Source organism: Carassius carassius, chromosome 4, assembly GCF_963082965.1.
Source record: "Carassius carassius chromosome 4, fCarCar2.1, whole genome shotgun sequence".
Classification (NCBI taxonomy): domain Eukaryota; kingdom Metazoa; phylum Chordata; class Actinopteri; order Cypriniformes; family Cyprinidae; genus Carassius; species Carassius carassius.
The window spans coordinates 6,685,423-6,698,327 of NC_081758.1; the positions used below are offsets into that span (position 1 = coordinate 6,685,423).

Consider the following 12,905-nt stretch of genomic DNA (forward strand, 5'->3'; position numbering starts at 1 on the left):
CTGAATCAAAAATCAGCTGACTTCAATTGAACAAAACTGACTACTGCCCTCTTTTTAAAGGGGAATTACAGCATAAATGAATTCTATTTGCATTATTGAATCACTGTTTTCCTGTTTAACACTGTAAAGGTGCTTTGACACAATCTGCCATTAGTACATTCAGCAGTACTTTAACCGTATTTCAAAGACAATAAAAGTAATTATGAAATTATTTGTGGTTGCTGTTTAGCGCCAGTTAGTTAGTCTTACCCTCCAGCTCACGGTGGATGATATCAGTCAAGTTTGGTTCTTCACCCCACCAGAAGATCCAGAGCTCTTTGGCATCCGGTTTGATCTTGCGCCTCCACACACACAGCAGGTTCGCACGGACGCACTGCATGAAGCTGCGCAGAACCGGGTCGTCCTGTGCTGGAGCGGAAATCCCTGGCCCATATGCCAGACCGCCAGCACTGTAGCAGCGCCATTTAATGCCCGTCAGCTCTGCCTGCACAGGAGAACAATAAACACATCAAACAATCACAACACCTGGATCTATACATGCCATTTATAATGTAATATCACTGTAATGAACCGCTTTTGATAAGTAAATGATACACAATAAAGAGCAGCTCTATTTGTATCTGATAATGCTGCATTATCTGTGTGCAATTCTCCTGTTTATAAGGCCATTATCTCTGGAGATTAATAGTCATTGGGTCACTGCAAACATCCCTGTCTGAAACAGCACATGTGCACAGACATTTACCTGGGAGCATCAGTGATGAGTATCATTCTTGATAATGAATGCTGCATATAATCTGTTCATTCATTAACACATCACTGCCAATGTAATAAATCAATATAAAAAAAATATTCTCCCTTTCTTATACTGTCAACTGGTTTATTAAACAATTGCTGATCATTGTTTTCCTTTATGATGTGTGTATTATGCGCATTTTATGTTATGAATAAGCTGAAAGAGTGTGATATTCCACCTGTGGGAGCCAAAGACAAATTTGAATGAGAATGGATTAACAAAGATTCAAATAAATAGGTAAATTGTTGTAGATAAATGTTAACAGTAACAGCTCTGTAGTTCTGTTCACTTTAACTACAATGATCAGTGTGTTGAGACTGAGAGAGACACAGCGTTGTGAGAAATCCTCTCAGTCAGCGTGTGGTTTGTGTGATGGATCAGATCTAAGAGAAGCGTGTGATACTGCTGCTGCATCACATCAGAGCTGACGAGCTTCAGCTGATCGGACACGCTGGAAACACACGGGCCATCACAGAGGAACTTCTCTCTTAATGAAGAGAAGTAAGTGAGAAGCTTCACGAGCAGCAGAAACAATCAGCTGCATCACTGATTCAGCAGATCTCACAGCTGATATCTGAAGAACATGAACCTGAAATTCTCCAGAAAGCAAATACACGTGTGTGCATTCATTACCAGCACAGTCCCTTCTTTTTACTACAATCAAGTTCAGTTCAAGCTCAAGTCTGCTCTATTGTCAATTTCCACATTATGAAAATTAACCATGGTTTTACTACAAATAAAACCAAAAAACCATGGTTACTATAGTTAAACCATGGTAACCACAAATTAACCATGGTTTTGCTAAATTAACCATAGTTTAACCATGGTATTTGTAGTAAATCTGTGGTTATACAAATGGTAGTCAACACGCCAAAAAACCATGGGTTACTACAGTTTTACTATAATAAAACCATGGTTATTTAGTACATACATACAGAGAATCGAAATTGCGTTACTCTCAGACCCCGGTGCATACAGATAAAATTAACATTAAAGCCTAAAAATCTAGATCAAATATAAAATGTACTGTAGATACAACTATACAAAAAGGGAATGTAAAAAAAGGCATATAATAAAATTAAAAATAAAGTTAAATAAAGCAGCGCAAGGCAAATGACAGATATATCGCAAATCAATGTAGTGAACAACAGTGCAGATAAAAGATTTTTAGTGCAAAAAAATCCCTTATTAAAAATACCTTATTAAGTCTGATTAAAGTGACAAGTGACAAAGAGCTCAAGAGCAGTTATTTTATTTAACTGACTGATGAGGTAGTGGAATGACGTCAGTTCCATGCCGAATGAGGTAGTGAGCAGAGAGAAGCCACTGCGTGTGGACGCGCAGCCATCTTGGTTCTATTATTCAAATTATAATATCACTCTGTCATAACAGAATTTGTCCTGTCCTGCACTTTCTATACAATCTTGTTATGTTTCGGCATTTACCCTTTAAAAATAATGGTTTGATATTAACAGTATTTATGATGATGACATCTTTAATAATATTTCTTATCACATGCTACAGTATTTCACTGGCCTCATTAAGCATGAGAATACTGACTGTAAGTAATGTGGAGGAGTTTAATGATATCTGCTAGTTGTGGTCATTTTTGGAACTCAAACGCCCTGCATTGTTAAGAGATTGACTCAAAACCTCTCTAGAAAGGGACTGGCTTGTGGGTTAATATTTTTTAGATGATTATGTGTGATTTATTAACCTCAGATGCTCCATAGCTCCTTCACTCGGCATCTGATACAAACTGAACACAACACTTTCTCCATGTAAGACAATCTAATCTGTTTAGCTGGTTTTACAGAATGCAACTTCCAAAATGCAATAAAAGGTTTTTATTAGCTCACCTGGAAACAAAGGTGAATTTACAACTAACTGGGTTCATACAGCAAGAGCTTCTGAGGAGAACTAGTGCATGAGTTTTCTCACAAGTAAAGTAGATTACCACAAGCAGAAATGTTACGAGGTATGTGTACCAGGGTTATTAAAGTTTACTAAATCAAAAAAAAAAAAAACTTTTCATTTAGTTTAATTCGATGTACTAAAATAACTAAACCTAAAATAAAAACTATATAGGCATTTAAAAAATAATAAAAATAACAAACACAAAATTGCTAAAACAATTAAAAATGACAATAAAAATGGAAAATACAAAGTAAAACGAATTAAATAAATAAAAAATAGTATCTCAATGATACTAAATAACATTGACATACACAGCAAAAACAGACATATTTTTTATGTATCTTCCAAATATCTAGAGGTTCTTGAAACAATAAACATTTATTTTAGAAGCAACACAACACAAAAGATTATATATATTATAACAGACAGATCACACAGTCAATACATGTGTGCTGTTTTCCGGTGTTGTACGAATTTTCTGCTGTGTCATTATTAAAATGATTTAATGCTGGTCTATTATTGCAGTGATAACTATTTCAAATAACAGTGCCTCTAAGCAGCAGGTAAACATCTTGTTAGTTGCTGTAGATGTTGGTAAGGTCGTCAGAATAAGCAGCGGTGCGATCATCTGCTGTTTAATCAAAGCAAAAAATAAAACATGGTGACTCTACCAGTGTTTACTCAAATTATACTGATCACAACAAACTGAACAGCTGTAACCTCTTCACATGAAATGATACAAAGATTAAATGTTCCTGAGATGTTGCTGCACAAATTGCAAAGTTGCAATTGTAGAATTGTTTCCTGAGAATGACCCAGAAATGCTGTTGCATCGACAGACCTTAAGCAAAAAACTTGACGGGTGTCAAAACAAACATTATCTGAAACAAGGAAGAGCTCCTGATGGCACCAGCTCTGATCTGCTGGACTTCTGAAACACACACACACAATATCTTTCTCTCACACACTCCCACAGGCCGTCCTGGGTCACACTTGCAGATCTGCTGTCATCTCCACTTATATCCATGGATTGAAGTGTTCACAGGATCAGGAAATAATGCTGATGTCAGTCTATTCTCCTGCAAAAGTGTTCCTGCAAGTATTTGCTAATATACCCTGTAAAGTTCTTAACTCCTTTAACTACCACAAATATGCTATAAACATACTATAATGCAGCTGGTTATTCAATGGTGAATTAGTTAGGATGAAATTAGTGTTAACAGCAAGACTTAAATCTAAATTGTAGTACAAGACATAAGTCAATGAGTAAGTCATTCACAAAGATTGACACTGGATGACAAACCTACTGCAGAAACATCAATGAAAAGGGCAGAAACTGCACATAAACACTGAGCGTCACCGACACAGTCATCCAGAGCTTCTTCTGCTATCACGTCTGGTCAGCAAACAAATTAAACCTGAAACCAAATTAAATTCCTAAATTTTATGTGCCTGTTTATTACTGTGAAACTGCTTTAAAACTATCTGTCATATGCGGGGCCCCGTATTTATTCAGTGTTTGTTCTCTGACATCAGAAAGAGGGTATCAATTAGGGCTGGGCGATATATCGAATATTAGCGATACTATCGGAATAATTTTGACGACGATGTACAATTTGAATATATCGGGAATATCGAATATTTCAAATTCAAGCATACTTTCCCAAAAGAACGCGCCGAATGTCCAAAAAAGGAACCTGTAACTGCTGACTGCTCTACGCCCCTCTACTACGAGAGCTGTAATGATAGCGGTTGCCAGATAACAAGAGTTTAAATCTCCGAATCAGAGCTCCACTGTTACAAGGATACATTTTCTTCCCGGTGTTTGCTTATTTTAAACAATCTGGCAACCATGCGCACGTGCTCACTCCTCATTACCATACGACGATAATCTGAAAACACTAACAAGCTGGAATTGAGCGATCTAATTAAAGCGTCGTTCAGCCGGTCTGTGTTCTGTCGTGAGATCTTAACTGTATTGTTTGCATTTGTGATCGCAAAATAAATGCACTTACTCGACCGCTGATGTTTGAATAGAGAAACATAGGCTATGGCCATTTGGAATTACTATTGGGGAATTTCACTGATATGTTTACCAGTTTCCATAATCTAGACAGAGAGAATGCAAAAGTCTTTGGTATTCATTTATATATATTTATATATAAGAAATAGCTATGTGCTTCAGCAACTAGCTCCCCATCTAAGAGGGTTTTTAGTGTCAGTAGGAACAGTTTCATGCCACAGAGCTTCTCTTAAAACCACAGACAGTTGACAGACTTGTGTTCTTAGCTTAAAAACTTGTTAAAAAATTAAAATAAAATACTTATCCCAGTTGCATAGTTTAAATTGTGAATTGCATGCACTAAAAAGTTGACAGAATGCACTTTCTGTAACTGTTACTTAATTTGCACTGCTTCAGTTACATATAGGCCTACATGTATTCATTAATAAAAAGCAGTAAGTGATCTCTTGGTCTAGATTTTTTAACTGCTTAAATTAGCTGTTTAATCTAAATGTTTTTTTTTTTTTAATGGGCAAAAGAAAATCATGTTTTATTTTTTATTATTTAAATGCAAACATATCGAGATATATATCGAATATTGTAAAAATTTTGACAATATCGAGATATCATTTTTTTTTTGTATATCGCCCAGCCCTAGTATCAATGACAAAAGGAGGCCTGTAGGGTCTGTCGACACAAAATATAGTATCCATGAAACATTAGACATGTTCTGATCGGCACTGGAGACTCAACAGCATGAACTGGACGTTTTCATTGCTCCTCTTAAATTATCACAGTAATAAAAGAATCTCCATGCCTTCCACAAAGGACATCAATAACAAAACTCACAGAGACACCAGCTCTAGTAGGAGAATTGTAGAGCTGATAATAAGCCAACAGTCCGACCCCTTCAATTATAACCCACTGGATCATTTCTTGTTTTGGGCTCGCTCGAGTTTGAGAGGAGCACACGATGGCCTCAGCACTCTAAACAGGCGCTTTCATTCTACTGCCACCTTTACCAGGCCACACAACAGCAGAAGGTGCCGCTGTACCCGTTCCGTCACAGACATCAGCCCCGGGAGTGCAGAGAAGAAAAGCGACCTAATTAGAGCAGGCATCGTCCCGCGGGGCGGAGTGACGGATGGACCTGCCAATCAGCCAGGAGCCTCGCACCACAAAACACCACGTCGAGCACCGACTTCTCACCTGTCAAGGGCCGTCTCAGCGGGCAAACAGCCTGACTGTAGTTATGAACAATGAACAAAGCTGACTGAAGTCGCTTTGCTGGCAAACAAAGGCCACAAGGCAGATTCAGTTCAACACGGCAGAGCAACCTAAACCGCTGTCCCTGTTTATGCTAAATTATTAACAGGCAGATAAATAAACCAAAGCCTCCTTTACCAGCTCATCTCATGTGTGACTTAATTAACTCTGACAGGCATGGAGAGATGGGAGCGAGAAAGAGAGGGAAGTCGAAACAGTTGCTAGGCAACATACAACATCTGTAGGATTTCAGCAACTTATTCCATTTTCAGGATTCTGTCTCCAGGGTTACAGCAGAGTGATGCTGTTGCCAGCCATTCGCAGGGCTATTCTATTGACTGCACATGACAAAAGGGATGTAATTCGCACCAGCTCAAGGTTTCACATGCTCCATAATCATAACTTCACTGGAAATCGTGAACAGAGTCTTGATTTGTCGCCAGACAGCTGACGGCACGCTTCTGTCAGACAGGATCGTATCGCCGGATCAACCGGGCATTCAAGAGCAAAAGGTTCAAAGATCACCCACTCAGATCTTCAGTACTCCGGTTTATCTACTCATAACTATCTGTCTGCCCAAACAGACTCATTTTGCAGACACTCTGCTCAGTCACTGTGTAGCTTTGTAAACATTACATTTTCCTTTTATCCAAAGGGACTCACATTGCATTTAGGGTATATACCGTAGTTCATGCATTTCTTTGGAAATGACCTTGCAGTTGATAAAGCCATACTCTGTTGAGCTGAAATCTTTGTTTGGGAAAGCAGACCAGTCACATGATTCACAGATCACAGTAGTGTAATAATCCACAGCAAAATGCATAACATTACAGCACTGTTGTGAGGATCACCATACATGTATTATCACTGCATGCAAAATGAGCAGCAGCTGAAGAAAACATCTGCAGTCAACATCAGGGCTGCTCAACACAGCCAAATATGCAATAACAATTTTTTTTTTCCAAATCCTATGATACCGATATTTATCACAACATGCATTTACCATGAATGGGGAAGGAAATGCTTTTCACAAGTTTGTTAGACCTTGAGAATGAATGTAAATATTTTTTTTTTTCACAATTAAACTCCACAGATTACCCTTTAATTTAGGGCTTCATGGAATCTGTTTTATTTTTCCCTAAATTCTGTTTTCCATTAGATTTTTTCCTGGATTCTGTGTTTTACGATTCAATACAAATGTGTCATAAAATTGTGTCTAATGAAATTATTTAATAACACTTTGACAAATCTCCTGGATAGTGACACAAACAAACTCACAAAGTTCCTCAGTCAAAGCTAATAGCAGTGATCATAGGCAACTGAGCACTGCACCCTGAACAGGTCACAGCCTACCACTGTAGATCGCCATTTATATTCTAACACTTATTTGCGTGCCTAATGGGTGTGGGATTGATTCATAAAGTAAAACCCTGATTTAATTGCACATCCAACATAAAAATGCAGGACAACAGTTGCACTGTTGAATTTGCAGTTTCAGTTAAAGCATCAAACCTCACACAGTGGCTTCCTCTTCTTCAACGCTTATCTTTATATCAAGTACTCATCACTAACTGCTTGAACTTTGGACACCTATAAAGACTAAATGCTCTGACTATATTGCAGTCGGAATGTAACAGACGGCTGCATTCAGCAGCACTGCTGGAAACATCAATATAACTTTGAGGCGGAGCAGACGGCTAGGACCATCACCATCCTTTAAGTCCAGCATGCGTGGCAGCAGGGGCAGCACTGGCTGCCAGTCGGCCTGCATTTCTGCCAGTTCTTCTTTGCTATTCCCTGGTGTGTCTCTGCACGCAGGAACACCAGAAGCTAAGAATAGCACACAGCTGGCACTGCAGGGCTTACATATTTCACAGTCAAACCACCAGCGCTCACGAATATCAGCATGCAGACGCAGCACTGATGAAACTCAATGAAGCTGAATGTCTGCGGCACTTCAGCCATTAAAACATTAATAACACAATTAAATCCAGTGCTGCTTCTCAAATTAGAGGTCATTCGCTTAATTAGTGTTGTTAGATGTCAATGGTTCACTAGTACTAGCGATGACAGTGACACGCTGAATCCTCTATCACTGGTTGAGTACGTGTTTATGCTTCAGTCATGAATGATCCTTAGATCACACGTGATGTTGAGAAGAGTGTCCTGATACTTCACTGAGTGATCAGACCATTTTCACATGCTGGATCAGAAGAAGCACTGTTGTAGTGCAGACAGGGTATACCCAAGTATATGGCGTATACCCACCGCTTTATCAGTTGGCAGTGTTTATGCCCTCTGATGTGCATCATTCAGTAGTGTTCTTCATTAGTCTAAATCAGTGGTTCCCACACTTTCTTGGTTTCTAGCACCCCCACCACACTACTCCCGTTAAACACCACATTTTTAACTGCAATAATACAAATATTCATTGTATACAGGGCATGACATTAACTTTTGTGCTCACCAGCCACTGTAGCTTGTGGTTTTCCAAATTTTTTCCAGCATTTTTTTACTGGCCACAATTTTGTTGTTGGGAAATTATGTTTTATGTGACTTAAGTTACTACATACTCAAATTTATTTTTACATAGATTTAAATGATGTAATTTTTTGCCTATTTAAAGGGCATTTCCCCCTAAACTTATTAAATGCATATATAACCTTTCATATCAAATTCTTACACTTTATTAATAATTTCACTCGATTTAATAAAAAGACAGTATAGGGCTGTTAGCAATCAAATGAAATCAATATATATATATATTATATATATATATATATATATATATATTATATATATATATATATATATATATATATATATATATATATGTATATATAATATATTTTCACTGCAGAAGAAACAGAAGCAGCTGAAGTGGAGTTTTTGATGTATTTACCCAGTTAAATGAAGCTGAAATGTAGCATGAATGCCACAAAAAATTACAACAGCATATGAGCTTGGTGTTTTAAATCAGTTTATATATATATATATATATATATATATATATATATATATATATATATATATATATATATATATGAAATGTGGGAAATAATGTAAAGATAAGCTACTTTTAAATATAAAGGTTAACCACCAGTAAGTGACGGCAAGTGTTAATGTGTGAGTCATTGAGGCATTCATTCAAACGATTCGTTCTGACGACCAGGGGCGGACTGGCCATCTGGAGCACCGGGACTTTTCCTGGTGGGCCACTGTCCAATGTGGGCCAGCCCACCCGGTACCCAAATATATATATATATTTTTTAAATGATGTAAATCATAATATTACATCTCTTTTCTACGCAAATGGATGAGCGAGTCGATCATGCGGCCGCGGCCAGCAAGGAGTGTGTTTTGATTGCATGAGTGTTTTGCCCTCCCTCACTGTTTAGTTTGGTCTACTCCATTGCGTATCTTGAAACAAGCTCCCTTTCATGTTGTCTTATTTACAGAGAGAGAGACAGATTTATCCAGTACAGCGAATTTCTCTGAGCAGCAAGCCACTGTATACATTCACTTAAAACATAACCAACTTTGTTTACGAGAATACTTGCAGAGAGAATAATTTTGAGATAATTGTGTGTGTATGTGTTCATTCAGAAGATACGAAACGAGAAAGATGAATTAATTCTGTGTACGCGTATTGTCTGAAATGCTGCTCTCAGCGCTTGTTTTGAACAAGTGCGGGCAAGCTCTGAAATTGTTTGATTTTGAAACAAATGCAAATGATCAACTACGATCTGTTTCACCCCTACAAGCCAGTGAACAACGTAAATCAAGTTAGGAATTTTACATCACTATTCAAGATAGCCCGTCGGGCAGGGCGGTGATATATTTTGGAGCCCGACTGAAAACACAATAGCCCCTGGATGTCAGGCTAGCGATTTTGCAAGCCCTGCACCTCAGATCTATCCAGTTTGTGAACCATTGGTTTCCAGACTGGTTTCATTCAACAAAATAAATTATTATTTTAAAAGATTGACTCAAAAGGATCTGTTCACAAATCGGATCATAAACTTGTATTACCGAGTCAAAGATGATCTATTATTGAACACTTTAAGTTCATCTGTAAAGCACATAAAGCTATCGTTTGAGTTTATAAACTTCTATTTCATGCATGATTCGTAGGGATCTGCTAACTGAATGCAAAGTGTTCTAGGAGAATGTTTGTGTCGTGATGAGCATGTATCGCTCACTAGGAGTCGCTTAAGAATAGCTGCTGCAGGCAGGGTTTTATTTTGTTTCAACGGAGGATCAGTTGCCCTATTGGTTAAAATCCCCAAACTGTATACTTAAATATTAAATGAATAAATTTCATCAAAACAGGGGCGGATGGCTTATGATGTGGTGGGCTGCTGAGGGCCAGAAAGTCTGCCGACTTTCCAAATGGCACCCTAAACCCTCGCGGTCTTCCTCTGAGTCCATACTTTCATGACGTAATGCCGCTTCGCCCCAGTGCGAACAGTAAACTATGTACTTATTTGGTGAAGAAAAAGTACACACTTTGGATTGTGTAGTAGAAGAGGCAATAGTTCTGAGCGGTATACCAGTTCATACCGAAAACTAGACTTGTGCCGGTATTCGGTAATGCGATATATTGCGGTGATTAATATGCACAATATTGTTATCGTGGGCACTTCTATATGGAATGCCAAAGCTGACAATTTTAAAAATAAATAAATACATAAATAAATATAAAAATAAATGTAAATAAGAATAAATAAATATATAAATATATAAATAAATATACATAGAAAAGCAAAAAAACGAAAATAAATAATTATTTATACATTTATTTCCATATTTATGTATATATTTATTTTTTTCCATATTTATTTATTTATTATTTTATTTATTTATACATTTATTCATTTCTACATATATTTATTTATACATTTATTTATTTATACATTTATTTATTTTTACATTTATTTATTTTTACATTTATTTATTTATACATTTATTTATTTTTACATTTATTTATTTTTACATTTATTTATTTATACATTTATTTATTTATACATTTATTTATTTTTACATTTATTCATTTCTACATTTATTTATTTATACATTTATTTATTTTTACATTTATTTATTTATACATTTATTTATTTCTTCATTTATTTCTTCCTACATTTCTTCCTGCGTAGGGTAATGAGGAGGGCGTGGTTTACCTCAGACATAGCAATCGAGCTCAGAGTAAGCGAAGGCGAAGGGTTGAGGCCACAGTGACGCCTATTGTGTGGCGAAATACAATTAGTATAGCTCACTGACGTTGATACGGTCTGTGACTGCGAGGTATATGGTCAAAATCCTAAATCTTACTGTGTGACATGGATAGGCTACTCTTTATTCCGGACATGGCCGTAGAACATCGTTTGGTCTGGATTTGTAAAATGTCCTGGGCTAACAAACATGAAACATGGACTCTGCAGTGCTTAATTTGTAAATTGCGAGGTCCCGGAACAAAGCGGGGTAACGGATGCATGTGATTACAGGAGGGAGAGGTGACTCGCGCAATCACATTGGTCAGCAGTTTAAGTGATTGACTGCATGCATCAGTTGCTTTTAGGGTCGGTATGTTCATGAATAACATGGAAATGCCATGCAATTTTAAAACAACAATTTCCAGGCCTAAAAACGTTTTGAAAAAGTTGTGGAATTTTATTTTACAAATCCCTGTATAATAGAGTCCTAAATTTCGGTGGGGGACTGTGTAGTTATGTCGCATGGTTTTAATAATTCTGGCAGCTTTCAAGTTTATAATGAGGAAAATTCCTGCATTTATTCAACATAGCTTGTAGGTTTGAATAATAAAATTAATCCACTAATAAGCGCTTTATCGTTTATATCATGAGATTTTGGCCAAGTGAATTAAACAACAAGAAAAACAAATTGCCCATATAGCAACAATAAATGTTATATAACCTGTAAGAGTTGATGAAAGCGTATAATGCGATGCACTTGCCTCAGATGCGCGCGTTCTGTTGACAGACAAAACACAGATCTCCTTATTCACCAGCAAAAACCTGTTTACTCCATTTGAGCTTGTTTTTCATATAGCCTCATGTTAAGTGCAAGTGTCAATAATCGATACAATACCAACACTGACGACTCAGTGTTGTTTAATTATTGATTTTTTTCCCCTTTTCTTTATTTTTTTCCCCATGTGTTTAAGTAGAGTGTGTCATGAAATTGTTTTGTTTCTCAACGCCCACAACAGACATCATATTGTGTGTATCTGATTGCTTAAGCTCAACAAACTACGAAAAATAACTCATATAATAGGCTACTTGCGAGGCGTCTTTATACGCGTGAACTTTGGATGTGACTGTGAGGGCACATAATACAGCCTTCGGAGTGCGCGAGTACCATGGCTTAAAATACTTAAAAATGTGTGCAAATTATACATTTTTGTGACAATGCAACAATGACCCGATTAGTCAAGTGACTGTTCTGTCAGCTGTCCCGAGATGCGAGTGAAGTCTTGTGTCGGCGCGTGCTGCAGGTCACTGTGCAGACGAGATGCGCTGATGAGAAGCGCGCGAGAGAGTTCATGGATTCAAAGACTGGTTTCGAATGAATTATTTAATCTTACATTTTGCGTGGATTAATTTTATTATTCAAACCTACAAGCTATGTTGAATAAATGCAGGAATTTTCCTCATTATAAACTTGAAAGCTGTGAGAATTATTAAAACCATGCGACATAGCTACACAGTCCCCCACTGAAATTTAGGACTCTATTATACAGAGATTTGTAAAATAAAATTCCACAACTTTTTCAAAACGTTTTTAGGCCTGGAAATTGTTGTTTTAAAATTGCATGGCATTTCCATGTTATTCATGAACATACCGACCCTAAAAGCAACTGATGCATGCAGTCAATCACTTAAACTGCTGACCAATGTGATTGCG

At 37.1% G+C, this 12,905-nt stretch overlaps 1 protein-coding gene across 5 annotated transcripts in view; it reads right to left on the bottom strand.

The window, feature by feature from the left end:
• LOC132133027 (mediator of RNA polymerase II transcription subunit 13-like) overlaps positions 1–12,905 on the bottom strand; it is a 91,055-nt gene that overhangs the window by 44,590 nt on the left and 33,560 nt on the right. For all 5 annotated transcript variants that reach the window (XM_059545702.1, XM_059545712.1, XM_059545721.1 and 2 more), the window contains exon 2: positions 250–484. In XM_059545702.1, the coding sequence (XP_059401685.1) occupies positions 250–484 (235 nt within the window). The remainder of the gene's footprint in view (positions 1–249; positions 485–12,905) is intronic.